This window comes from Arvicola amphibius, chromosome 2, assembly GCF_903992535.2.
Source record: "Arvicola amphibius chromosome 2, mArvAmp1.2, whole genome shotgun sequence".
NCBI lineage: Eukaryota > Metazoa > Chordata > Mammalia > Rodentia > Cricetidae > Arvicola > Arvicola amphibius.
In genome coordinates this window covers 74,794,566-74,822,129 of record NC_052048.2, presented here as the reverse complement: position 1 = coordinate 74,822,129, position 27,564 = coordinate 74,794,566, and the positions used below count along the sequence as shown (strand labels likewise).

The following is a 27,564-nucleotide window of genomic DNA, read 5'->3' as shown; positions in this document are numbered from 1 at the left end:
CGCTGAGCCATCTCTCCAGCCCAAGAAATTAGATTTTTACACTGTTCTGAAAGCAAAACAGAAAAGCCATGACCTAATGGGGCTGTTTAATCCCAGTTCCACACTGCCACACCTAACCAGAGTGTGGCTGCAGTCTTGTACTCTAACTTCCCCACAACTGGACACAAGGCTATTTCTGAGCTGGTTAACATTCCCCGTCTCCCATCTTGGAGCATGAGGCTGAGACCAGGCACAACCATTACTTTCTGCAAGCATTAATGATTTGTGCAAGGCAGTGTAGAGTATGCTGTGATCTCAGCAACTGGGTGGCTGAGTGAGCCTGACTTACTTTGGGAGGGTGTCTCAAAAAAATCTAACTAAAACAAGGTGGATGCATGTGGTGGTTCAGGCAGGACAGTTTCGTTAAAACCAACCTGGAGTGATAGTTTCAGGAAGAAACTGCATATGGGACAAATGTGTCCCCCAAACTGTGGATAGGTTGCATTAGTTGACAATGCTACTGTGTTTTCCCTGTACAGAGTGGATATATGTTTGAGAACTATTAGGGCTGATGCTCTCCATACCAGGGATGCCTTAATGCACACCTGAGCTGCAGAGCTCAACAGCTCCATCAGATGCCAATCACAGGTGATATCTTTACAGTGAGCCCCTTCCGCTGCAGGGATCCCACTCCCAAAGTCCCAAGGCTTCAATCTCCAACACGACCACTAACCCTTTCTCCTACTTACCCTCTTCTATCTATACCACCTCAGTCCCCATCTGCCTTCCACTTCTTTACTGCCTTAAGCAGGACTACGAAGGCCTGATGTCTGCCTTTCTCAGCAGGAACAACGCACTGGAAGTGGACTCTGCTGTCATATCCAGCTTTCTCCTGGGGACGAGCTAGGACCTAGCCAGAGAACTCAGCTCTTCTTTCCACAGATCAGAAGACCCAAGAGGCTTGATGACCTTTAAAAACCTATCAGCTACTAATGAAAATGCCATACTTAAATATCAAGAGGGGAAAATGAAGGGCTGAGAAGGCACAGGCTATCCCAAACTATATTTGGAGGTCATGAGTATTTCTTACGGAAGAATCCATTACTTTGGCCAGTGTGGTTTAATCCCAACACTCAGGGAGTGGAGACAGAGGCAAGTAGATCTCTGTGTTTGAGGCCAGCCTGATCTACAGATCAGAGATCTACAGAGAATGCCTCTCAAAGCCCTCTGCTACTTTGTGAGTTACATCTAACCCTATCTCCAAACAAAAGGAAACAAGATGCACCCCAAGAAACAAATGAAACCACCCAACTAATCAAAAACAAACCAACCACCACCTGTTTGGTTTGCAAGTCTAGGTCGTAACCCTGCAAATTAAACTGAAACAAAACAGCAATGCCACCCACAGTCAGCACAGAATTGTATCTTCTGCAGCGCCACCTACAGGCGCTAGATTCCACTGCAGTAGCTATTTCTACTTGTCCTCTACTCCTTAGAGTTGAATAATTTTAGGAAAGTCGATGAGAAAAAGAACCGAAACCATGAGAAGTGTCAACACCATGCTCCAAGTTCTACACTCCCTATGGTTGCTCACAGGGTCCCTTCACAAGGTCCCGGCGTTCAGGGTGAAGTAGGAGTCTCGGTGCACTGCAGTCCACCCTGCCGACCACAAAGGCACAAGGACACGACAGACACACTCTGAAGTCTACATATTTTTGGCTTTTACAAATCATAAAATTAAGCTCCTTCTAGGACATCTTGAGCAGAATTAATCCAAACAGGAAGTGAAGTCAAAAACTGTAGGACTACATTTATCTCATGGACACTCCAAACCCACAGCGAAGAGCTCTCAAAACGGGACCTGGTCCCTTCCTGCAGAATGATGCAACCTGTTTAATTAAGTACTACATCCATCAATTTGAGGATTCAGGAACTAAAGAAAAAGGACACGAGAATTCCAAGGGCTTAAATATATTTTATATTGATAATCTGTGTCTTTCTATTCTAAAATAATACATTATTATTGGTTACATACAGGATGAGGTGAGGTATTTGGAAAATATCTGATAAAAATAATTAATATGCAATATTCTACATGAGATGGAACCTTACGAACGGTTAGGCCTTCTGAAGGGTTAACTCCACCTTCTAAATTAAACTGCCCTGAAAAACCTTTTAGCTGTTCCCTAGAACCAAGCTGAAAAAAGGAGGATTTTAGGTTTTCCCAGAATTTGTGCAGAAAAGGGTGAGTACACAACCGGTAGTTAGTTCCTCTTTCTCACACCCAAAGTTATACATTCACACAAACCAGAATCTCCACGGTTAGCACATAAAGTAAAAAAATAAAATAAAAAATACTGCATTTGAGATGTTAAAAAAACAAACCTCTGAATAATGGTTAGCTTAATTCAACACCAAAGAAATCAAGTGGCCAACAGTCTTGAAAACGCTTTATTCAAATGTGAATGATGTGCAGGTGCTCCTGAAACGACCACAGCGGGGAGACGGACTTCTCAGGCTCCTCAACAACCAGTGAGAAGAGAAAATCCCACTAGACCTGACTTCTAGTATAACAGAAGCCTGGCGCAAGGCTTTCCCTTCAGAACATTCCCATCCCGAGACCACGAAGACAGCTACTGGGTGTGCAGCCGGCGGAGTCTCAAGTGTCCGAGGAGAAGTAAGTTTCTTAGACATGTAGGGTGACTTCTGGTTTTTGGTACATTTGGATGAACATGGATTTCACAGTTCTCGAGAACACCCAGGGGTTCAAGTCTGTATGCTTGTCATGAAGAAACAGAGAGGGAAGGACAGATGGCGGAGAGAGAGGAGAGCAGCAGAAAGAAGGGCTCCCAGGGAAGAGGACTGGAGCCAGACATGATTAGGTTAAGTATAGTTAGAAATTTATCAGAAGCTGTGCACCTTTTTTAAAAGTCCTAAATTTACATTGCAAAAACCGCCCCCATCTTCAGACCCGCTGTCCCTTCCTGGAGCTAGCGTGAAAAACTGAAATAAAAAGCACCCATCCTCCAAACCCTAACAACCCAAGAAGGCTCTATTTTTTTTCTTTTTTTTTTTTTTTAAACACAGGATTAATAATAGGCATATAGGTGGCATGATTCAATTAAAAGGCTTTACTTTTTATGCTAGGAAAAAAACCAATAAATAAAAGGTGCTAAAATTAGCATTAAGAATTTGGTTGACAAAACCTAGGAAGGCAAGTCCTCAGGGCTCCCCTGATACTGATCTGTTTCAGCAAACTACACATACATAAATAACGCAAAGTATGATTGAGAATGTGAGATTCTTAAAAACACGACAACATAATTCAGGTTAACTTTGCTGAATAGTGAATAAATGAAATTCATCTACAACTGAATGAACATGTTTAACAATCAAAAAATTTTAAACAACCACAAAAAGTAAAAACTTCCAACAAACACAAATGATATCTGTTTAAAGGGCACAGAGATGCCCTGCAGCACACCTGCCTTTACTGTTGTCTTCTACTGACAAGTTAGACAGGCTGGGCTCCGCAGGAACAAGATGGTTAACAGGCAACAGGACAGTCACACAGTGAAGTTCCACACCTGGCTAGGACCCCTAGGTCTCACTGCAGAGCTGGCTTTGTGCGTAGGAGGCACATGTATAAGGGTGAGTCAGGCAGAAATTATTCAAAAGCTACTCTGCCCTGTAACCACTGAATAATGTTGGAAAAGCTTTGGGCTTTGTACTTTATTTTTTAAATTTTATTTCTTAAGTTTTACTCCTTGTATTTAATTTTTCTTAAATAACAAGGTCACTGAAACTCATGCACGCTGCAAAAAACCTCATGCAGTAGTTAGGTAAACCATCCAAGCAGTTTTTATTCATTAATATTCATAAATACACACAGCAGCTTCATTAGAGATTTCAATTTCCTCTTCAGTTTGAATGTGGAGTATTAGGAGAGCCTTTTGCATGTCAAGGTACAGGAAGCAGAGATCACCCTGCACTGCTACCTACATTTACCTGCTAGAAGTAAAAATTAGTTAAGTGGAAATGATTATCATATATATTTTCTTTCTTCCTTTTGAATGTACACAATGTAACAAGAGTGACAGACCTGAAATTACAATCACCAAACAAACCCAGGATAGCTGTTGTCCACTTTCATTGGCAAATACAGCACAGAGGACATTGTCTGCGAGTGGGGAGGTCATCAAAGAGGAGGTGGTGGAGGCTCATTTCCTTTATTACTCTCTTTTAAATTTAGGTTTTCTAAAGCAACATCTAAAGGCATAATATCTACACAGCCCATAGCACCAAAATCTGCCATCTCCCCCCGCTCGTCCTCATCTGAGGACGAACTCTCTTCACGCACTAATGTGGACAGAAGGAGCTCCTGGACAAACAGGCTACGGTCTGCACGCTCGCTTTCCATGGACTGGCGCTCTGCTTCAGACATTTTGGGATCATTCAACCTGTACAGGTGAGAAGAAAGACTGTATTGGTTAAGTCAAAGACTAACACATGGTGAGGCCAAGTTCTACAGTTTGCATGGAATGAGCAAACGTTCTGGTCTCAGTCATGTGTAGATAGATCCCCCACTGTGGAAGTCATGTTCCTGGCTTGCAAATCTGTGTTCAATGGGTTCAAGCAAACACAGAAACAAAAACCAGCCGACAGCCTAGTCTACCTCTGGAGAAAGGCCTGATAGAAACCTCTCTAAAAACAAACAAATAAATCTGCTTCCGACAAACCCTGTGCTTGGGAAGATCCATTAAGATATCCTAATCTTAATTTTACCTGTGGGGACAGGCAGTGGTGGCGGAGGCCTTTAACCCCAGCATTCGAGAAGCAGTGGCAGGTGGATCTCTATGAACTCGAGGTCAGCCTGGTCTACAGAGTGAGTTCCAAGATAGGCTCCAAAATTTACAGAGAAACCCTGTCTTGAAAAACAAACAAACAAATCCAAACACAAGAAACCCCACACAACTACGGGAAAATCTGCTTAGCGTCAGCACTGATCTCATTCTTCCCCAGTCTCAGTGCCAAGGAAAGCAAGCAGCTGCGGCACTGGGTCAGGAAAGGAGCAGAACAGAGGGGACTGGGCAGTGAGGGCCGAGGACACACACGACAGGTACTCCTTCCTAGGAACACAGGCGAGCTCATACTGCCCCCTAGGCAGCTTGCCCACTGGCACCCGCTCCTGCTGTCTGCAGGGCACCCCACATCACAGAGGAAGCACACGCTGTGACTGACAGCAGGCCCAACTTTGGGCTCTGTGTGCATCACTCTGGCCCCAGCGGTTGGGATTTATCATTTTACAGGAAGCGGAAACTCAAGCAGAGAGTAGCTAACTTGCTCAAAGTCTCAGTTAAACACCACCAGGAATGATGAGATCTGTGGCCTCAGATAAGGGAAAAGCTAAACTACAGAGCTCAAAGGGGGTAAAGTATGTGGGGCAGTCAGTTACCCAGATGCCACGAAAACCACACTGAAAGGAGTACTTTAAGAACGTCACAGGGAGTACTAGCAAACTGGAGCCTGACTAAAGCTGAAAACATAGGAAACAAGTCAGCACTTGCTCACCCTAGGACAAACACCTCTCCACAAAGGCCTCCTGAAACCCCAATGAGTGACAACGATCAGTGTTTTTAATAATCCTCTCATAAACGGTTGGACTCCTGGGAGGGACACTGATGATAAAGCTGAAGTCTGAAGATAAGAAGTGACCTGTCTAAAGGCTAAATATCCTAAGTACCAAAGTTGGAACTCTGAACCAGGGGTCCCCAAACACTTGTCATTCTTTGTCTAAACAGTATTTCTACCTATGCAGGTGATTTAAGTGGGAGATGAAAGAATAAATAGAAATTATAGCAGTTTCTTCTAAGGTCCCAAAGAATTGTCATACACACTGTAGTTTATAGACTTCATTCTCATGTAGCCAAACTCATTAGATAGCTGAGGATGACCTTGAACTTCGGATCTTCTTGCCTCCACTTTACCAAGATAATCCCAAATTAAGTTTTTCATGTACTGGTTTTCATGCAGTAAAAAGATTTATACCCAAGTGCTCAAAGAGAGCAGCAAGGCTTTCTGAGTCGCGTGTCTAGTTCCTCTGGTAGTGCTCCAGACTGGCCATGAACTCACAATGTGGGAGGCCATCCCGACCTTTCTGCGCGCTGGATCCCAGGCCAGTGCTCGGATCACAGACGCAGCACTGCGCACGCTAGGCAGGCACTCCAGAACAGAGCCACATCCCAACTCTCCACTGCAGCTTTAGAAGCACCAAACTTCAGTGTAATGAGATTTCGCTATATGTACTGAGTATTTCTGATACCCTGATAAGGTATTTTTAAAAGTTAATTTGGGGTACTAACTTTAAGAATTTAAATCTAACTTTGGGGAGTCCTAAAAGAAAACCTCCATATTATGAACACTTTTGTTCTTGTACGTGTCCGTATATGTGCTATGTCTGTATGTATTACAACTGCTGAGTTTGTGAGGTTGGCACTGGGTATCTCTACTGCTCTCTACCTTATTCTTCAAGACACCGGTTCTCAATTAGATCTGAAGCTCCCCAACTGCCTAGACTGGTGGTCAGTGAGCACCCCAGGATCCTTCGACCTCCCGGGGCTGGGATAACAAGAACATACTACTGTCTACGGGTGCTGGGATCTGAACTTAGGCTTAGGATGGTGCAGTGAGCACTCTGCCCACTGACATCTCCTTAACCCTCTTTTGTTCTTTCACACATCTAAGCCGACTCTAGGGAAATCACAAACAACATTAATTACAATTAGCCAATAAAGAACATATTAATACAAGCAACACTGTTTTAACTGTTTAGTACAAGAAAGGAAAATATTTTCAGTGATGATCTATAACTTAAGAACACAAAGATCAACATATTTATTTACTTTATCTGAAATATTAGCTTTCCATGTTCCTGGAAAATATTTAAATAGGGGATTTTTACTGAAGGACTGTGAGTTGTAATGGTCTGGTTTTGTTTTGTGAGACAGGGTCTCTCTGTGTAACAACCCTAGCTGTCCTGGAACTCACTCTTAGACCAGGCTGGCCCCAAATCCACAGATATCTGCCTGCCTCTGCCTCCTGAGTAGTGGGATTAAAGGCATGAGCCACCACTGCCCGGCTCAAAGGTAGAGTTTTTAAGCGGACATATTTATATACATAAAAAGGAACAGCTTATTAGACTGGACAGTGCTAACGAAACCTTATTTTCTCCAACCCATCTATGACAGTACAGAAATACCTTGGTTTTTTTTGCTGTTGTTGTTGGTTTTTTTTGTTGTTGTTGTTGTTGTTGTTGTTGTTTCTTGAGACAGGGTTTCCCTGCAGTTCCTATTTATTTATTTATTTATTTATTTATTTATTTATTTATTTATTTATTATGTATACAATATTCTGTCTGCGTGCATCCCTGAAGGCCAGACAGGGGCCCCAGACCTCATTACAGATGGTTGTGAGCCACCCATGTGGTTGCTGGGAATTGAACTCAGGACCTTTGGAAGAGCAGGCAGTGCTCTTAACTGCTGAGCCATCTCTCCAGCCCTCCCTGTAGTTTCTAGAGCCTGTCCTGGAGCTACCTCTTGTAGACCAGGCTGGCCTTGAACTCAGAGATCAGAAATACCTTGTTAATAGGAACTGGGAGTTCTGGAGAGCCTGCTGGCTGTTCTCTGTGTTGGCTGTGTTGGCTGTGGCCGTGGACTGTGTGATTGTAGTGGTGACGCTGCTTGTGTTAGTGCGCCGGCTTGCGTTGCGAGCTGTCTCCAGTTGTTGCCGTGCTGCCTGCGCATGCTGCCGCTCAAGTTGCAGCTGCATCTGCAATTGTTGCAACTGAGAAGCTGAAGGGCCTGAAGAGTTAAGCTGTCCTCCTGCAGAACGTCTCACTCCTGATAACTGAGATAACAGCTCTGCCAACGGAAATGCAGACAATTGATCAACTTGACTCAGGAAAACCAAGTGTTACACGTCATTCTTTCAGTGGAGAAAATCAAGTGCTGTGAACAGTGGAACACACTCATGACCCAGGGACCCAATTCCAACATACAATTATGCCTGCTTTAGGCAGAACTTAGAAGAACATAATTACATAAAGTACACCTACACTACTTATTTAGATTGAAGATCCACCTACAAGTGCGTTCATAACCAAGACCTCTCAATAGAAGCAGCATGAATGCAGGGTCAAGCCTCTGTTTACTCTAGTTCCAGCTCTCAGAACAGGGCCCAGCACCCGTCATCAGCATCCACTCATCTCTGATCATTTAACCAGAGGAATCACAAGGGTGAAATACCAGAGCCCAGAACACTTCTAAGCATGGCCTTACATTCTGGCTTCAGCCTTGCTAGTATCCTTCGATGCTGCTGTTCAGAACACTTGTCATTGCTCTGCAAGGCCAGTCCTCCCCACCTGCAGTGCTTGACTCTGGTCTATTCAACCCAGACTCTTGCTTTAGTGGAGCTGCTCATATTGTTGCAGCATCATCTTTTAGTACGTTCTACAACAATAAAGGTCTCAAACCAGGATATTCTTTCCTACTTTCCTCCAAGAAGAGGCAACTGAGTTCCTTGGTCCTTGAGATGGAATTCTGGAGGCCTTCTTCACTCTGAAATCTTTCCAAGAGGCCTTCTTTTGTGTCATCTTCTCCCCTAACCTCTTAGAGAAAGGCAGTAGCACATGGATTTCCTTACACCGCCCACTTACAAAGGTCAGACTTTTAAATATTTGGAGGGATGCAAGCGCAGGACCAAGTGCTAAAGTAGAACACACACCACACAAAACATCTTTAAAGGAGCTCCCCAGGCCCCGCCCTTGCCACTAATTAACGGAAACACTTACCAGCTATAGGATCCATGGCTTCCCTACTGCTGGGAGAGTAGGAGCTCTGCGAGGAGGAGAGCCCGCCAGTGGAGCTGCTAGTAAAGTGCATGTTTGATCTACGCGCGCGGGGGCCTCCCAGCCCCCGGCCGGGGTGAAACATTCTACGTACATGCCGAACACCACTCGATTCATCGTAACTCAACAGTTAAGGAAAGAGTATTTTACAAAAAGAAGAGACAACAAACATTTGAGCTCTTGCTAGCTGGGAATTCCTAAATTGTAAGCAGCTTCAAATAGCACCATTATCTTAGAATATAAAAGTTTCAACTCTATGAGGCCTGTTAACCCTAAAAAAAAAATTACTCAAATATAAAGCAACAGGTATAAATAGGGCATGGTAGTACATGCCTATAACCCTTACTCTTAGGAGGCTAAGGCAGGAAGACAAGGGAGTAAAAAAAAAAAAAAAAAAAAAAAACAAAAAAAACAAAAAACAATCAAATAGAAAAAAGCAACGTATGAATTTTGTGTGTGCTGAAAGCCATTAACTTTCTCCCAGGTTCTAGACCTGGAATACTGCCAGAACAAGGTCAAAAGAGACACTTGGTCAAATATCTAACATAATCTTAATGTTGAATTTTATGTATCAGTAAACAGCTCGTGAAACACATTATCTTCTACAATGAAAAAGAACAAGCTGAATAATCTAAATTCTGTAGATGAAAGCTTGTTTCTGTCAGCGTTAATCTCTGTCAACTTATTCCCAGTGCTGCTGCTAAACAGAAAATACTGGTGTACTATTAAACATACAGAGTAACATGACACTCTTCAAGCAGACTCTAGAAGCCTCAGGCTTCTCAAGAGTTAAATACGAGTTAAATAAGGTCATGTTAGCAAAAAGCTGTCCAAAAAAAAAAAAAAAAAAAAAAGACAAACCAAACCTAGACAGTAGTGGCTCATGCCTTTAATCCCAGCACCATAGAGAAGCTTTGTGAGTTCTAGGCCAGCCTGGTGTACAGATTGCGTTCGAGAAAAACTGTCTCGAAAAACCAACCAACAATCTTGTACTTCCAGAAGCAAGCAACAACTTTATAATGGCAATTTTATTCCTTGCTGGCTTCTTGGCTGTTAGTTCTGGAGTCATTTAAGGACAGGGTGAGCAGCCCTGCCTAAGGCAGTTCAATGCACAGGGTCTATTGGCGCTCGGGGTGAGTCTGGGGACTACAGAAGTTCATCCATCGATAGTGCCACTCCGAAGAGGTTGTTGGGTGAGAATGGCAATTGTAGGAAGAACTCCATCGACGGTGAGGAAATGACTGCTGTCCACAGTCACTCTAGACACTGACGGTAAAAACCAGAACATCACGATGCTGGAGGCATCTGAAAACTCGTGCTTTCAGTACCTGCCACTGCAATATTTGTCTTCTGAAATTTGGTAAAAAATAAAAACATATAAAGTACCTTTCACATTCTTCCACTTTTCAAAATTTTGTCTTTCCTTGGTAACCAAAGGCATTCTAGAAGGCTTAAAAAATAGGTTTGATATTTTTTTCCCATCATTAAAAAAGTTTTATTTTAGCTGGGTGATGGTGGTGTATACCTTTAATCCTAGCACTCAGGAGGCAGAGGCAGAAGCAGATTGAACTCTGAGTTCAAGGCCAACTTGGTCTACAAAGTTTCAGGACAGCAAGGGCAGTTACACAGAGAAACCATGTCTCAGGGGTAGGGGCTGGGGCGGGAATTCATGTATAGGTGTTTTGCCTGCATGTATGTCTATGTACACGCACATGTCTCTTGCCTATGGAGGTCGAGATGGTTGTAAGCGCCCATGTGGATGCTGGAAATTGAACCTGAGTCCACTAAGAGTAGCTAGCTAGTGCTCTTAACTACTGAGCCACATTTCTAACTCCAGTTTTTTCACTCTTATTAAAAAAAAATCCTGGTGGGTGTGAAGGCATATGCCGTTAAATCTCAGAGCTCAGGAAGCAGAGGCAGGTGGATCTGTGAGTCAGAGGTCAACCAGTTCTACAAAGACCTCTGCTTTAGGTGTGTTCTGCACATGGTGGGGAGGTCCCAATGCTCCTACTGTCCATTTACTGCTAGCCTCTAAGCTGGCTCAGGCTTCTAATTTCTCAGGTTTGTTCCACCTTCTTCATCTTTCTGTTAATGCCCACCTTCCCCTAAGAAGCTGTATCTCCAATTAGGAAACTGGCAACTGTGAGCAAGAATCAGAGCTACTGACGGAAACAACAACCACCAGTTTGTTCCCCAGGAAGCCCAAGCCTGGACTGTGAAGTGGGAAGGAAAGTCTGGCGGACAGAAAGGCGAGGGACTCTGAATGCGAACAGAAGCCTAGTGGATGACAGATTTAGAAGACAAATTATAACCTGAAAGCCGAAGAATGAGTCTACAAAAGTCACTTTTTTTTCTTTCTTTTCTTGGGGGGTGGGGGCGGGGATTTTTGAGACAAGTTTCTCTGTAGCTTTCGTTCCTATCCTGGAACTAGCTCTTGTAGACCAGGCTGGCCTCGAACTCAGAGATCCGCCTGCCTCTGCCTTCCAGGTGCTGGGATTAAAGGATTGTGCCATCACTGCCCGGCAAAATAAAGTCGCTTTTATGAAAAGGTCAAGTAAATAAAAATAACTTGAAGATTAGTTTCTTTTTCTCTGAGAATACGATTCTTAAAAACAATCAAACCACCAACATCACCAACAAGTCCTCACATGCCGCCTTCTGGAAGGATATTAAATCTCTAGGGGCTCTGTGTTCAAGTGTCAGATGAGCTGCGAAGTCATCTGTGACATGATTAGGATCGCCTCCAGGTAATGCTGCACATATCGGACAAATCTGCAATGAAATAAGGCAAAAAGATCATTAAACGGTTGCTGAGAGACACTGTTCGCGATCAAGATTCAACGTGGAAGGGCCACTGTAGGTCTGAGCAGCCACTGCAGTCACTCAACTGCAGTGCCACGGCTCAGGGTCTGAACAATCTTTTATCAGTAGGGCTGATACACACTTGCATGGCTTAGCCAGCAGTTTCTGTTTAAAACTTTAAAAATAAATATTTTTACCTAAATTCAGCCTTGAATGGTAATTTGTGCTTTCAGTATCTGCCACTGCAGTATTTGTCTTTTGAAATTTGGTACAAAATAAAAACGTATAAAGTACCTTTCACATTCTTCAACTTTTCAAAATTTTGTCTTTCCTTGGTAACCAACGACATTCTAGAAGTCTTATAAAATGGGTCTGATTATTTTTTTGTACCTTTAAAAAATTTTTATCTGGGTGATGGCAGTGCATGCCTTTAATTCCAGCACTCAGGAGGCAGAAGCAGAAGCAGGAGGAACTCTGTGAGTTCCAGGACAGCAGGGGCGGTTACCCAGACAGAAGTTAAGGCACACTTAAAGCAAAGTGGTCCTAAGGGTCAGTCCTCAACCAGGACAGCAAATGCTTGACTAAAATGTAGCTGAGGACTGGGGACACAGAGATGGAAGGATCCTTGGGGTTCCCTGAACAGCGAGTCTAGTCTATTCGCCAAGTTCCAAGCCAGTGAGTGATCTTGTCTTAAAAGAAAGAAAAGGGAGCTGGGTGGTGGTGGTGTACGCCTTTAACCCCAGTACCCGGGAAGCAGAGACAGATGGATCTCTATGAGCTTGAGGTCAGCCTGATCTACAGAGTGAGTTCCAGGACAGGTTCCAAAGCTACTCTTGAAAAATCAAAAACCAAAACCAAAAATAAACAAACCAAAAAACAAAGGAAAAAAAAAAAGGAAAAAGGGAGGCATGCAATAGCTACAGACTGTGTACAGAATAAGATGGATAATGGGATTATGCACAAACATGCACTGCCAATTTCTCAAACAACTTCAAGGCCAAGGAGGGAGAGAAGCTTGTCCTAGAACATTATTTCCCAGAAGGATGGGTTGTATGTGAGTCTGTGACCAGGCCAAAGTTCAAGCAGTAATTAACTTCCTTGTTTGCCTTATGGCAAGAGACAGAGTTACAAGCAAGAATAAAGCAAAATGCACACAGGTAGAGGCAACAGCTGGGAGGACTCTCCCTCCCCTTAAAGCTTGAGGACCATCTTATTGGTTTGAGAGAGAAACCACAGGGCAGGTAAGCAGGTGATCTTGGCAGCAGTGGGGAGGGGACAATGGAGAAGAGGAGGAGCCAGGCCTGTTCAGCAACCAGGTCAGTGAGCAGCTGTGCATGGCGTGAGGAATGCTTAGAGAAGAGGGGATGAGCACCAGGGGAAGGTATCTAGGATTTTGGTCAGTGCCCAGAGAAGAGCTAGAAAAGGGGGCGAGGGGACAGAAAGGAGTGGTTATGCTTTGGGGCTAGAACTTAAGAGAGGGGCAGAATCAGCAGTTGAGAATTGGTAACCAATTCCTGGGACAACTCCTTTGAAACAGCTTTATCCCAATTAGTGAATAAGGAGTAGGAGGAACAAGATAGAAAGAGGAAGAACTATTAAGGAAAGGCTACTATCTTCCAGATGATGGCCTAATTTAAGCTGTTCTGATCCCTGAAGTAGGAGAAGTTTCCAAGCCTTAACAAGAGGTAAGAAAGAAGGCCTGATAGACGGAAGTGAGGTGTGTGCTTCTCTAGTGGTACACCAATCACTTCACCAGCACACGTGCCCTCCGTGACTGTGCAGCCTGCTTACAGTGTGTGAGAAGTCTATGCTGGGACATGGAGCAGACCGTGGGACCAACGGGCCATCTAGAGCCAAGCAAATACAACTCCCACCTTCTCTGACTAGAACAAAAGCCCAGTCTGCCCGACTTTGATAGCCAGTCTCTAATGTCCAGCTGGCTGTCCTGGTTACTATTTGAGCCTGAAAAGTAAGAAAATCTAAAGATGCTCACAAGAGAAAACAAGGAGGCAGAAGGCAGAGGCCTGCAAAGAGATTAGAAAGGCCAGGATGGAATGCACCCAAGGGCAAGTGAGAGAAGCCAGTAGACTCCGAGTCCTTTTTATAAAGTACTTTTCTCTTGAAGAGAAAAGCTATGGCATCTGCTCTCACGTCTACGATCTGTGAAGTGTTCAGCAGAAATTTGGTCACTTGGTGCCATTCTGTATTCCGGTAGTCCTGGCAGGGATCTGCTCCCTCAGCTTTCTAAGTGCTTCTGTCTCGCCTAGCTAGTCTTAGATCTTCTAGGTACCCTGGCTGGCCTTGAACTTGCAGTAACTCTCTTGTCTTTGCTTTCTGAATTGCTTCACTCTGATATCATAAACTTTTTCAAAGTTTATAATGGTTTGTGTTTTTTAAAGCAAGAATCCTAGTCTACCTTTTGTTTTTAACATTTATTTTCTATTGTGCGTGCGCATGTGTGTATGTGTGCCTGCCCTGCTTGTGTGGGTTCTTGCAGAGGCCAGAAGAGTACATCAGATCCTGAACCTGGATTTAGAGATGGTTCTGAATTGCCATGTGGGTGTTGAGAACTGAACCTGGGGTCTCTGGAAGAGCAGCAAGAACTCAACTGTTGAGCCATTTTTCCAGCCCCAACACATTCCAGTTATTTAAAAATTAAACAAGCAGAGGTTTGAAACTTCATTCAGCAGCAGGATTAGGTACAACTTTATTAGCCTTGGATAAAAACCATGACATGAACTACACTAAGACAGTTGGACTTTAAAGCATATTTAAGTATTTATTGTTAGATAGAAGTCTCCTCAGAAAAGGTACATTCCCACAAGGGGGAGAGAATGGGCAGTAAATATTGAATATACTAAGAGTGCACCAATTAGACAATCTACAAACTAGAAAGCACCTTTGGGATGGGGATGTAAAACAAAGAAAACCATGATCCCCACAACTGTGCATTTAGTTTTATGCTCAAAATCTTTGCGTTTATTGCAGCTATGATACTGAGCCCCTGGGCTAAAGGTACTCATGGATAAGTAATTGAAAACATCTAACTTAAAGACTGGGATAAAGAGTTACTGAGGATGAGGCCTTTACTAGGAAGGGTCATTTGGCTTGGAAGCTGGCACAGAAAAATCAAGAGATCAGATTTAGAACCAAGTAGGAAATGTTGTCAAGTTCGGGCCACTGCAAGTTAACACAGTGAAAACTGGAAGAGAAAATAAGCTCCAGAGCTAATGGAACAGAGGCCTGGCGTCCATTCTGCTGTGCACTTTACACTCCGCAAACTAAGCATGCCTGAGGCCCCAGGGTCACGTAGAGCTGCATTTTCTGAGGCGTAAAGGAAGAAATAAGAGGAAGAAAGGAAAATGCAAGCAAAATAGGGTGAGAGAAAGAGAAAGGGGGTGGAATGGAGTGGGGTGGGGTTGGAGGAGGGAGCCAGAGGTGGCTGTCAGGAACATAAACACTGCTAGTTTTGAATGGGTCTTCTCCATTATGGAACTTAACTCATTCACAATATGGGCAAATTCTACACAAAGGATAAGCCATTCATTCTAAAATGTGACAGCTTGTCAACATGAATATTTATTATACTCCCATTGCCACATAGCATAGTACTTTCTATTATACATAAGTGAAAATTCCATAACACATTAGTTTAAAATTGTAACAACTTGTCAACAATAAGACTTACTGAATTAGCTTAAATTGGTGTTTCCTAAAATTGGCTAAGAATATAAATCACCTGGAGTACTTGTTGAAAATGCTTTTTACATAGGCATTTGAGAAAGATTGGGAAGATGTAGACCTGTATTTCTGAACAAGAATCCCAGGTCTTATGGTTGGGTAAGTTTGGCAGATAACAGCTCAAACAAACTGGTATTTAAAACTTCTATCTCCTTGGAAAAAGCCAAATGTTCTTGATATAATTCAAACCACTCTCATGACAAACATTCTTGCTATTCTTTCATTCTCTGCTATTGTTAGGGTTATTCTCTTCTGATTCAGCTTGTTACCCTCTTGTCCATCCTGCTTTTTATCTGTGCCCTCTTGAGAGCCTTTACCAAATGAAGTAGGCCTCACAAAGCCTGCTGTTTCTATGTGGTCTCTGGCATGATTGCCAACAAGTAACCAATTGGTGTACATCTCAACACATGCTGTTACCAATGTACTTTCAAAGTCATCGTTCCACATGCAGATAGTATGCCGCTACTGAATGTAGGAGTCGCCCTCCCCCAACACAGGCTCTCTGCCCATTGGAAAACACCGAAAGTAGGTAGTGTAGGGATCTGAGAAGACAGCTCAAGTCAGTAAAGTGCCTGCTTTCCAAACACAGGATCTGAGTTTAATCCCAAGAGCCCATGCCGGGCGCACGCGTGTAATTCTAGGGCTGGGAGGTGGAGAGAGCTGAACTTCTGGGCTCACTGGCGACTTACCTATGAGTTTGAGGTAGCAAAAACCTATTCTCAAAAAAATATGTGTTTCCTCTAAGCCTTCATAAGGAATTTCTTCAAATGTGTAGTAGTACACACATTTAGTCCCAGCATGGGGGGAGAGAGAGAGAGAGTTTATAGCAAGGTGGACCTCTGTAAGCCAACCTGGTCTATAGAGAGAATTCCAGGACAGCCAGGGGCTGTTATATGGAGAAACCCTGTCTTGAAAAACAAAAACCAAACCAAACCAACAGAAGGAAGGAAAGAAATTTCTTATTCATTTTATTCATTTGCGGCTACAGAAAATCTATTTTTAAAAAAATTGCTTATCTGGGGCTCAGTGGGTAAAGTGTCTGTTGCACAAGACTGGCAACCTGAGCTGGATCCCCAGAACGAATGTGAAATGAGAGAACAACTCCAAAGCTGTCCTCTGACCTCCCTCCACACAACACACTGTGCACACACAGAGAAATACTAAACATTTTTAAACTGCCTATGTAACCCAGCATAAACGTGGCTTCCTCTGCAGCAGGCCGCAGCTAGATGGGGAGGTAAAGTACACTCTGGGAGCTGGGCAGGTTCTTAACCTCGCAAGAAGGCACCCTCTTACCATTCTCAGATAGACTACTTGAAAATGGCCCCTAGACTGTAACTCTTGGAAACACTGCTGCTTCCTTTTTTGATGGTGGTGACTTGGTACATGGGAGCCACTTAGTCATACCCAGTCATAGACGCCATGTGCCAATACTGCTCCAGCAATGGGCATTTCTTGAGAAAATACCTGAACTGAACTCCATATATCAACTCCGAAATCTGATTAAATTCGGAGCCATGGAAAACCTTTTCCTTCTGAGGATGTCTGTTTAAAAGAGCACCATTTCTGGACATCACTTATTTTCTTCAGTTACTTTCTGGTACACCCATCCTCTGGCAACCAGCACACTGGAAACACGGTCACACTGTGCCTACACCCTTTGTTTCTCAGCACAAGCACATTGGCATGAAAATGAGATGTCATTTTTCTGTAGAGGAACTGAAATGTCCCCATAAAACCAGGGGGAAAGCTTCCTGGCTGTGAAGGTTCACTGTTTCCCAGTGCGATGTATCACTATTTGCTATTTTCTTCTCAACAATGCATCTTGGTTTTGTCTGAATTATTCTGTCTTTCAATTCTTTTCAAAACCACATCATATTTTCAAAGCCTCCCCTAAGTCAAAAGCTCCCCTTGACTACTTCTTTCACTGCCCTCTCAACAGGTCAACTAAGCCAAGTTTATGTTTGGGGAGAGCAAATTCAAAATAGGCAGTTTCTTGAGACAACAGGGTTAAAGTAATGTGTGTGTTCTTTATTGCGTTTTTTTGAAAAATAATTTATTTCAATTTATTTTATGTGCGTTGGTGTGAAGGTGTCAGATCCCCTGGAACTGGAGTTACAGATAGCTCTGAGTTGCCGTGTGCATTCTGGGAATTGAATCTAGGTCCTCTGGAAGAGTAGCCAGTGCTCTTAAGCGCTGAGCCATCATCTCTCTCTCCACCTTACTGTCTTTTTAAAAAAGTTATTATTTGTGTGTATGTACGTGTAGGTACCCTCACAGTCCATGCTGACTGGAGAGCTCATCACGCAGTGAGCCCAACACACTATGACATCTATGTGCACTGAAGCTAGGTTTTAAATCTGTTATCATGATCATGAAGAATCATTATATTTAACTCCAAGAGACTTGGTTTTAAAGGGTTCTCGGTACACTTAAAATTAAGCTTTCTTGATCTTAAAATGAATCTTAAGAAGACAAAAGGGCTTGTTTTTTTTAACACAGAGTCCCAGACTGGATGAAAAAAGTCAGAATAAAAAAAAATAATAAAGGACTACAAAGCTACTTCCAATTGTGGCTTCAGTAGACTCTCTCACCAGCCACTTCAACTCTGTGAGCGCTTACCAAAGAAACTGCTTACAATGACAGAGCCTCTTGCACCACAATATTCCAAAGAGATGCTGATTATTCGAAAGCATGGTTCTTAAGTCCTATAGTAAAGTATGAATTGGCCTAGAGGACACACAGTTAATTCTGTAATAAAAGTAAAATAATTAATTGGGCAGTTAGAAAAAGAAAACACTAACACTATCAAAATGAAAGGATTTCCTCTTGAAATTCATGATTCACTTTAAAAATAATCTGGTTTGGGGCTCAGTGGGTCAAGGCACTCTCTGCCAAGCCTGAAGACCTTAGCTCAATTCAATACTAAGAGCACATACAACAATGGAGGGAACCAGCTCCGACACTTCCCCTAAAATCCATCAATAAACACTAAAAACAAAAGGTCTGGCTTACCACAACAAAACACTGTGGTAAGAGGTGATGTGCGCGTTCATTTACAGTTGATACAATAGAGTAATAAAAGCCACGCCTGTGGAGAGAGCATGAAGTGGCACTAGTATCACTCCACGGGAATGGCACTAGTCTACGGGCCACACAACAGTGACCCAGACAGTCACGACCCCGCATCTTCACAGCAAAAGTCCTTGTCTGCTTGCCAATTTTCATTTTGAAGTGTCTGGGGCTTGACTATGGCGGTGAAATTTGATATTCATGCAAAAACTAAGGGCTAAGGAAGGAGAGAGCCTTCAAATATAGTCCATAAAACAGTGTGAAAGCTGCAATGCTGAGGCCTGTCTGGGGCTACGCACTGAACACTTGGGATTAAACCTGTTCAAGGGCATTCACACCATGAATCACAAAGGAGGAGGGCAAACAACTCTGAATAGCTGCTTTTCAAAGAACTGATAGACGAGCTGCTCACCCTTGAGTTTTCATTTATGAAGATGAGTAGTCATGGGAAGGACTTGCTTCTCCCCTGGATTATCTGATTCTGGATGTGGAAAACTGTGTAGTTAAATTGCCCATAGTGAAAAAACACTAGAGCCTGCTGGCTTGAAAAAAACCTTTTGGGATGTCTAGTTTTCCATAAGGAACTCAGTGCATCTAGTTAAATAAAAAGATCCAAACACAACAGTAAAACAGAAAACAACCACAAATTTTCCACAGCAGTTAGGATGGGGACAGACTGAGTCAGGACTCTCTCTGCTGTGCCTAGGATGACACAAGAGAAAGCAAAGTTATCTGACAAGAAAAGAACCAACCAGAACAAACAATGTGGTTACAGCGCTCTGGGTTCCCCTTGGTGTACTCTCAGATGAAGTTAATCAGACTCCAAATCTCATGGAAATTTGAAGCACCAACTGGCAGTATCCATGGGAAGGTCAGCCTGCAGCAGAGGCCTCTGGCCAAGTTTAAATACTTACATGCCCTTGAGTGTACTACTTCATTTCTCTGAACTTTATCTGTTGTGAGGACATCTAGAGAATTAGTATTTGATGTGTATTGCAAATTCTCCAAAATCAGGAGCTCGGCTGCACAGACTTGCCCTTGGTCTGCTCTTAGCTCACTCCCACCTATGGTATTACATCCCTTCCCTTCCTCTCATTCTCTTCCCTTCCTTTTGCGCCATTCTCTCATTTCCCTTCATCTGTCTTCTCTGTAAAGCAGCGTCTTGAATGAAACTTGTTCCCGCAGAGACTCTTGGGTATATTTACCACTGCTTAAAGTTAGAAGCTTAGTGACTCAGATGTGAGGTTAAAAAAAAGTCTAGAAAAATTTCAAGTTAAGACTTCATATTTTATCCTAGGCCTTTTTGCTTTTAGTCACTGGGGGAAAACCAGGAAGGAAGAACTAGGAACCACTGACTTTTAAGCTGGACACAAGAGATGCAAGCTGATGAGAACTAAGGAAGGCAGTGGTGCCGAGCCCAGGACTGCAGGGGAGGATTGCTTAGGACACGACCAAAGATTTACAGTTTCCCTGAGAAAAATTCCTTTCGCAAGAACAATTAAGCACACAGCACTTTCAAGAACACTTTACAAACAGACGTGTGAGAACTGGCTGAGCCCTTTCAGCCTTCCCCTGCTGCCTGTGACAAGGCATCCCTGCATTACCTTGAAGAAATGCAGCATCCTAGGGCTCCTGAAGGCAACTGTTATTATTGTACTAGAAGTTTATCATCCTAAGAGGCGGACGACAGGACCTAGTTTAGCAGTGCAGGAATAACATGCAACTGTGTCACCTACCACTTCTGTTGATGTTTCTGCATGTTCAGAAGTAACATGTTCTTGAAGAGATGTTTCCGTGTAGCCCATTTTTCCACAATAGGGACAAGTAAAAGACTGTGGCTGCTCTACAGAGAAAGCTTCCCCACCATAGTACAAATCTGAAAAACAAAATGGAATTGAATTGAGAAATACCCATGCTTCTTCTCAAATACAGAAATATGACAGTGTGAAGGAAAGGCGTGGCCTGAAATACCAATAGCCCTACTCTCGTTAGGTGAGGTTTTGTTTGCTCTTTAAAATTAATTAATTTTTGGTTTTTCAAGGCAGAGTTTCTCTGTAGCTTTGGAGCCTGTCCTAGAATTCGCTCTGTAGACAAGGCTGGCCTCGAACTCACAGAGATCCTCCTGCCTCTGCCTCCTGAGATTAAATGCATGCACCACCCCTGCCCAGCTAAAATTAATTGAGGCAGGATCTCATGGTGTAATCTTGGCTGGCCTCGAACTGACCAATCTGCCTGCTTCTTCTGGGATTAAAAGAGTCTAGATAAGGAGCTTAAAAAAATTTTAGGAGTATAAGATTACAGTGGGAAGCCTGGTTTTAAATAACTGTTAACATTTATAAAACCTTTATTTCCATGTGGGACTCAGCACCCTCTTCCACAATCTTGTCTCAAATCAAGTAAGAGGAAATGGAGCAAACATTTCCCTCTCACCAACAGTTCCAAGTGGTCCCCCAAAGCCTACGGATGAGGGTTTTGTCCCTAGCCTGTGGTACTCCTGGGGAAGTGGCAGAGCCTTAAAGAGACAGGCTAATTAAAAAAAAAAAAGTTAAATCACTGGGAATCTGCTCTTTTTTTTGGTAAAGATTTATTTATTGTGTATATAGTATTCTGCCTGCATGCATGCCTGCAGGCCAGAAGAAAACACCAGATCTCATTACAGATGGTTATAAGCCACCATGTGGTTGCTGGGAATTGAACTCAGGACCTTTAGAAAAGCAGGCAGTGCTCTTAACCACTGAGCCATCTCTCCAGCCCTGGGAATATGCTCTTAAAGAGAATACTGGGATCCTAGTCCCCTTTCTGTTTTTTTCACCTCTCATGAGATCATCTCTGCCATCTATTCTAGCTAAAATGGATTAAGCTACCATCTCCCAAAGCCATACAGTCTAACAAGTAGGCTAAAACCTCAACAGTCAGAAGCTGAAATAGAGCTTCCAAACTGGTCCTATCTCAGGCAATCTATCACAGTGATGGAAAGCCGACAACATCTTGCCCTCTATACACACTTGCATCTGAAGCTGCAGAGTCCAAATATATTTGGTTTTTTGAGACAGGATTTCTCTGTCTAAAAGTCCTACACTCACTTGTAGACAGGACTGGCCTTGAACTCATAGAGATCCATCTACCTCTGCCTCCCGAGTGCTGGGATTTAAAGGTGTGTGCCACTACCACTTGGTTTCCTCATTTCTTTATACGCCATGGTAACACTAATATCAGAAGAATCAGAAAGGTAAACCATGCACAAGGATGCAAGAACTCGGAAAGAAAAGATGACCATGACCAATAAATAGACAAACTGTTAGCTGCAACTATCGCTCTACAGAATATGGTGTTCTCAGAGCAGAAAACATCCCTAGGCATCCAGTTCTTAGTGGATGCCAACTTGAATATGCACAATTCACTGTCCAAACAGTTCTCTGAAGAATGAACCAGAGAGTCTGTGGGAAAAAAAATCTACAAGTATCACTGTATCTACCAAGCAGTGAGTCTGCTCTCCACAGTTATCTTTAGTAGGCTGGACTACTTTACTACAAAGATTTAACATGGGGAAAAGCCCATTTTAAGAGTGTAAGTTCACTTCTGTGAGAAGAAAGAATGAAGAGCTGGGCATGGTGGCTCACGACTGATTCTAACCTAGAACCACAGAGAATGAAGGAAGGAAGCTAAAGCTCAAAGCCACTCTGGGCTAAAAGCAAGATCCTGCCCAAACTAGAGGGGCAGGGAAGAATATTAATTAAGAGAAATTTAAACTATCCTAAAAACAGCACTCATACATGTATGTGTGTATATGTATGCATGAATATACATGTGTGCACACGTGTATGTGTGTTTGCGTCTGCATAAGACTTACAAGGTAGATGTGTGGTAGTGGAGAATTACAAAGAAAAAGAGCCAAGGAGGGTAACATGTGCCTGAAATCTCAGCCCCTGGGAGACAGAGGCAGGGGAAGCTGAATTCAAGGCCAGTCCAGGCCACAAAGCAAATCCAGACAGCTTAAGTTGAATAGTGAGACCCTGGCCCCAAAACAAACATCCAGTAGCAAAACAAGACTCCAAGCAAACAAACACTAAATGCCTTTTCTTAAGCTGACGAACAGGACAACATCTCCAATCTTGCTACTTCTATTCAGTGTTTCTCTTAAGGATCTAACTTCAGTAAATGAAGTTATACAATGGAAAGGAAGAAAAACAAAACAGGGTCCTAATACTCCACTGGGCTAGAATTAATCTTATTTTAAAGATTTATTTATTTTGTATGTATGAGTGCTCTAAATGCAGGTACATCTTTATGACAGAAGAGGGTATCAGATCCCACTACAGATGGTTGTTAGCCACCATGTGGTTGCTAAGAATTAAACTCAGGAGCTCTGGAAAAGCAGCCAGGGCTATTAACCGCTGAGACATCTCTCCAGTCCCTAGAACTAATTTTAAATTAATATAATAAGTCAATTTAGCAACGTAGCAAGTTACACAATTTATATATAAAAACTGTTTTTCTATAGCATTTACAATGAATAATTCAAAGATAAAATCAATTTCATTTAAGAGTCAAAGAATACTTAGAGGTATGAAATAAATATAATGTATTCTGATAACTATAGAAAGATATGAAAAACCCTAAAGATATTTTATGTTCACAGATCATATTTAGTAACAAAATAACAATACTCTTTGGGCAAATCTATAAGCTCAACATAACCACTATCAAAATCCGGTTGGTTTCTTTTAAAAAAGTTGAACAGTATTCTTAAAACTCAGAAAAACTCAAGGGACCCAGAATGTTCAGAACAAGTCTGAACAGAAATAAAAGTTAAAGTCTCAGAAATTTCAAAACTTTCGACAAAGCTTTGGAAATGCAAACATCACAGAACTATGATGAGCAGAGATATATAGAGGCACACTCCTTTAATGCCAGCACTTGAGAGGCAGAGGCAGGCAAATCTCTGAGTTTGAGGCCAGTCTGGTCTATAGAGTGAGTTCCTGAACACTCAGGGCTACAGAGAAACCCTGTCTTGAAAAACTAATAAATAAAAAAATAAATACAAACATATAAGTGAGTCAAATACAAACCCTTGCTATGGTCAACTTATTCTGGACAGAAAAAACCTAATTCATAAATAATGGATAGTTCTATGACCCCAGAAAAACCTGATACCCCACATAAAATGAAGCAGACTCTCAACTCCAAGTTCAAAACCTAATTCTAATCCCAGCAGTTGGGAGACAGAGGCAGGAGGATCTCTGTGAGCTGAGACCAATCTGACTACAAGTGAGACCCCATTTCAAAAAAGGAAAAAGTACCAATTTTAAGTGCACAAAAGAGCTAAATGCCGATACAACTGGAACCCTCAGAAGACATATATCCCAGTGACCTTTGTATGACACGGAAGAACAGAGCAAGTAAAAAGAACAAGCAACTGTAAAAAACTTCTGGCTTTAAAATATAGCACCTAGACAGCGAGAAAACAAAAGAATGGGATTAAGCTTTCCCAAATCATCCATCGTAAAATACATACATACATACACAACATGCATCTAACATATATAATATACACATGTCTAATAAATATTAGGAAAAAATGCTTAGACCACTAGCTTTAGAGGCCTACAGATGAAAAGCACTTGAGACAGCACTTCATGCCCATCAGGAAGCTCTATCAAAAAGACAACTACAAGCATGCTGGCTCACTCAGGAATTACAGTGTGAAGCGGACAGCTTTTCCTCCTAACTACTGATAGCACACTCTCAAAGGCACTTGCACGCCATCAGCAACAGCAGTCAGCCTGATTTCACTGCTTGTTTCTAGAGGCACTCTATCTCATTCCTCACCAGTTGTGCAATTTTTCAAAGGGTTTCTTAAGCAAATTGGAACTAAGAGACAAAAAGACATAGAAAAGATGATTTTATTTTGAGTGGACCTGAACCCTTGGATTTGCTAATGGGGATAGTTTCAGGCTGTTTTGCCTTTTCATATCCATACAAAACCCTTAGATGATAATGAAAATTTTCATTATGAACTTACCAAAATCTACCCTTGTTAATATGCACTGCATCGGGTGGTCAGTTGTATGCCTTGTTGTTGTTGCCCCGCTTTCATAACAAGATGCACAAAGATCGTAATCGTAGCAAATTAAACACTTGTATCTGCGACCTCGAAAGTTTCCTTTTAAACATGCATCACAGCTGACACCTATAAAACAAGAAGCAGCACCTCCAGTTAGCAGCTAGAATACAGTGAGACAGCGGTACCAGCGGCGTGGGGACGGCCTCACTCACATCAGCTTACAATCCTAGGACGACAATCGCCAGTCGTCTGTGGTGGCAGCACTCAGGAAGCAAGGACAGGAGGAGGGCAGTACACTTAAAGATGGCTTTGTCAAGAGGTCAGGCAGGGCTACATGGAGAGATACTATTTGGAAGGAAGTTTCAAATATTTCAAGAAATGTAAAAGCCCCTCTTAAAAAGCACTGTATGGCCCCAGAAAAGGTGTAAGTACAAAACACTCCTACAGGGTCACAGCCCAGTTTTTGCCAAATGGCTCAGAAATGCCACCAAACACCTGGCAGGTATAAAATCCCAAGGACTAAGTACATTTTAAACAATAATACACACAAAGAAATACCATAACTAGACTATAAGTTCGTATCAGAAACAGACTATCAAACACTTAAATATTAATTCTTCAGTTTTTGGTTTTCAGATAATGTCTCACTATGTAGTCTAAGCTCACCTTGAATTCACAACCCTCAGACTCCCAAGTACTGGGATTAAGGCATGTGCCACCTCCACCCAGCTGCCATTACAATTCTTAACATGCTCAAAGGGAGAGTAAAGGTGGCACATGGGGAACAGAGGCAGGCAGATCTCTGCGAGTTTGAGGCCAGCCTGGTCTACATAGTGAGTTCCAGACCAGCCAGGGCTACAGATTGAGACCTTGCCTAAAGAGAGAAAGGAGGGCAGGGGAGCTGGGGTACTTCAAGAGGCAGATAGATCTACGAATGAATCAAATGATTAGAGTTCAAACTTCTTAAAAGTTTAAATTGAAAAGTCAACAAGCAGGCTTAATAGAAGAAAATGCCTTTTATTTAACACAAGATCCACTAGTTTGTGCAGAAAGCTCACATACAGCTGAAGTAAAATGAAGTACTAGGCCCGTGAGCTAGATAAGGCACCGGGCCGTGGTGGTGCACACCCTTCATCCTTCATCCCAGCACTCGGAGGCAGACGCAGGTGGATCTCCAAGTTTGAGGCCAGCCTGGTCGATAAAGTGAGTTCCAGGACAGCCAGGGCTACACAGACAAACTCAGTCTCAACACCCCCCTCCAAAAAAGAAAAGGCAGTTTAACAATATATTGATATTTCTCCACTCCAAAATAGAAAGGCATACTATTCTTTTAAAGCAATTTATGATTCTACCTACCTTAGTTAAGTTCACAGAAAAAAAAGAATATTGGTTATCAAGGGCTAAAGAAAAGGGGGACCAGGAGTGTATGTCTGGTGTAGGAGTTCCTTCTGTTTGTGTGTTGCTTTCATTGGTTAATGAATAAAGAAACTGCCTTGGCCTAGTTGATAGGGCGGAACTTAGGTAGGCGGAGAAAACAACTGAATTCTGGGAGGAAGAAAGCAGAGTCAGAGAGAAGCCATGGATCCTCTGCCTGAGATGGACGCTGGTTAGAATCTCCAGTAAGCCACAGCCACGTGACAATACACATATTAATGGAGATGGGTTAATATGTAAGAGTTAGCCAATAAGAAGTTAGAGCTAATGGCCAAGCAGTGTTTTAATTAATACAGTTTCTGTGTGGTTATTTTGGGGCTAAGCTAGCCGGGCGGCCAGGACAAACAAGCAGGCCCTCTCTTACAACATATGTCTACTGGGTCGAGCTCCAGTTTGGGATGAGGGGAAAATTCTGGAGAAGGATAATGGTCATGACAACAATGTGAATGTACTCAGGGCCACAATAAAAGGCAGGCCATTGGGGTTGGGGAAGCCTATGAATAAATCTAGTCAAAGACAGGAAACCCTTTATGAAGCAAATTAATAAAAATGTATTCAGAGGCATTAAAGCATATAAAATACAATTTAAAAAATGTTAGGTGCTGGGGAGCTGGCTTAGTTAAGTACTGATTGCAGATGCATGAGGACCCAGGAAAAAACTGGTGCAGCAGTGCACACTCAGTTCCAGGATCCCTGGGATTTGCTAGACAGCCAGCCCATCAGTGAGATGCAGGTTCAGCGAGGAATCCTGACTCAAAAAATAAGGTGAGGAAGAGATAAGAAGCTGCCCAAAGTTGACCTCTGGTTTCTACATACATGTGCATAAGCATCAGCACACATGCAAAGACTATGTACACATAAACCAGACAATTACACAGGAAGGAGGGAGAGACAGAGAAATCAGGCCTTGGAACAGAACAAAAAGTCCAATAACAAATACATGTATTGAAGAACATGAAGGCAAGGTCAGTACAGAGCGGTGGGAGGAGAAACAGGCAACCAGGATTCTGAAAAACTAAGTACCCCGGCTAAAGATCACTGTGAAAGAAAATTTTTTTTTCTTCCCCCAAGAAGGCACTATAGGACCAGAGGCTGGAAGGCAGACATGAGAGGAAGACTGCAAGGGGACACCAAGCTGGGTGCAGAGAGAGGATGTCCCGAGCTAGGAGGAGGAATGATCTGTTAACTCTCCATCTCTCCCACACATGGTCCAAACAATAACAGGTGAATTCAGCTACATTAAAACCAACCCTTTTCTTAATGCCCTAAAGCTCTAGAGTGAATGAAAGGCCCCATACTCGTTATGTACAATGTAACAAACAAAAGTTTGGTATCTAGAATATGTTAGAAACTCTTACCTATCAATAAAAAGTAGCCAATAGTAAATTGGACCAGTCAACAGGCACTACAATGAACAACAAAGCCAATTACTACAGGAAGAAATGCTTAATCTCATTCATTACTAAATATAATAAAACTATCATTAGCTATTATTTTACACCTAGCAAAAGTTCTATGTTAAGTGCTAGAGAGACAAGTAGCTATAGGAGTAACTCAGCCCTTACTG

General features: G+C 42.6%; 1 protein-coding gene across 1 annotated transcript in view; it reads right to left on the bottom strand.

Moving 5' to 3' along the window:
- Window positions 1-3,817: 3,817 nt before the first annotated feature.
- Kcmf1 (potassium channel modulatory factor 1) overlaps window positions 3,818-27,564 on the bottom strand; it is a 52,630-nt gene continuing 28,883 nt past the window's right edge. Inside the window, exons 2-7 of the mRNA XM_038318002.2 lie at window positions 24,522-24,689; window positions 20,236-20,375; window positions 11,555-11,656; window positions 8,828-9,002; window positions 7,616-7,898; window positions 3,818-4,439 (exon numbers count right to left, since the gene is read on the bottom strand). Coding sequence (XP_038173930.1) covers window positions 4,178-4,439; window positions 7,616-7,898; window positions 8,828-9,002; window positions 11,555-11,656; window positions 20,236-20,375; window positions 24,522-24,689 — 1,130 coding nt within the window. The 3' untranslated portion in view covers window positions 3,818-4,177. The remainder of the gene's footprint in view (window positions 4,440-7,615; window positions 7,899-8,827; window positions 9,003-11,554; window positions 11,657-20,235; window positions 20,376-24,521; window positions 24,690-27,564) is intronic.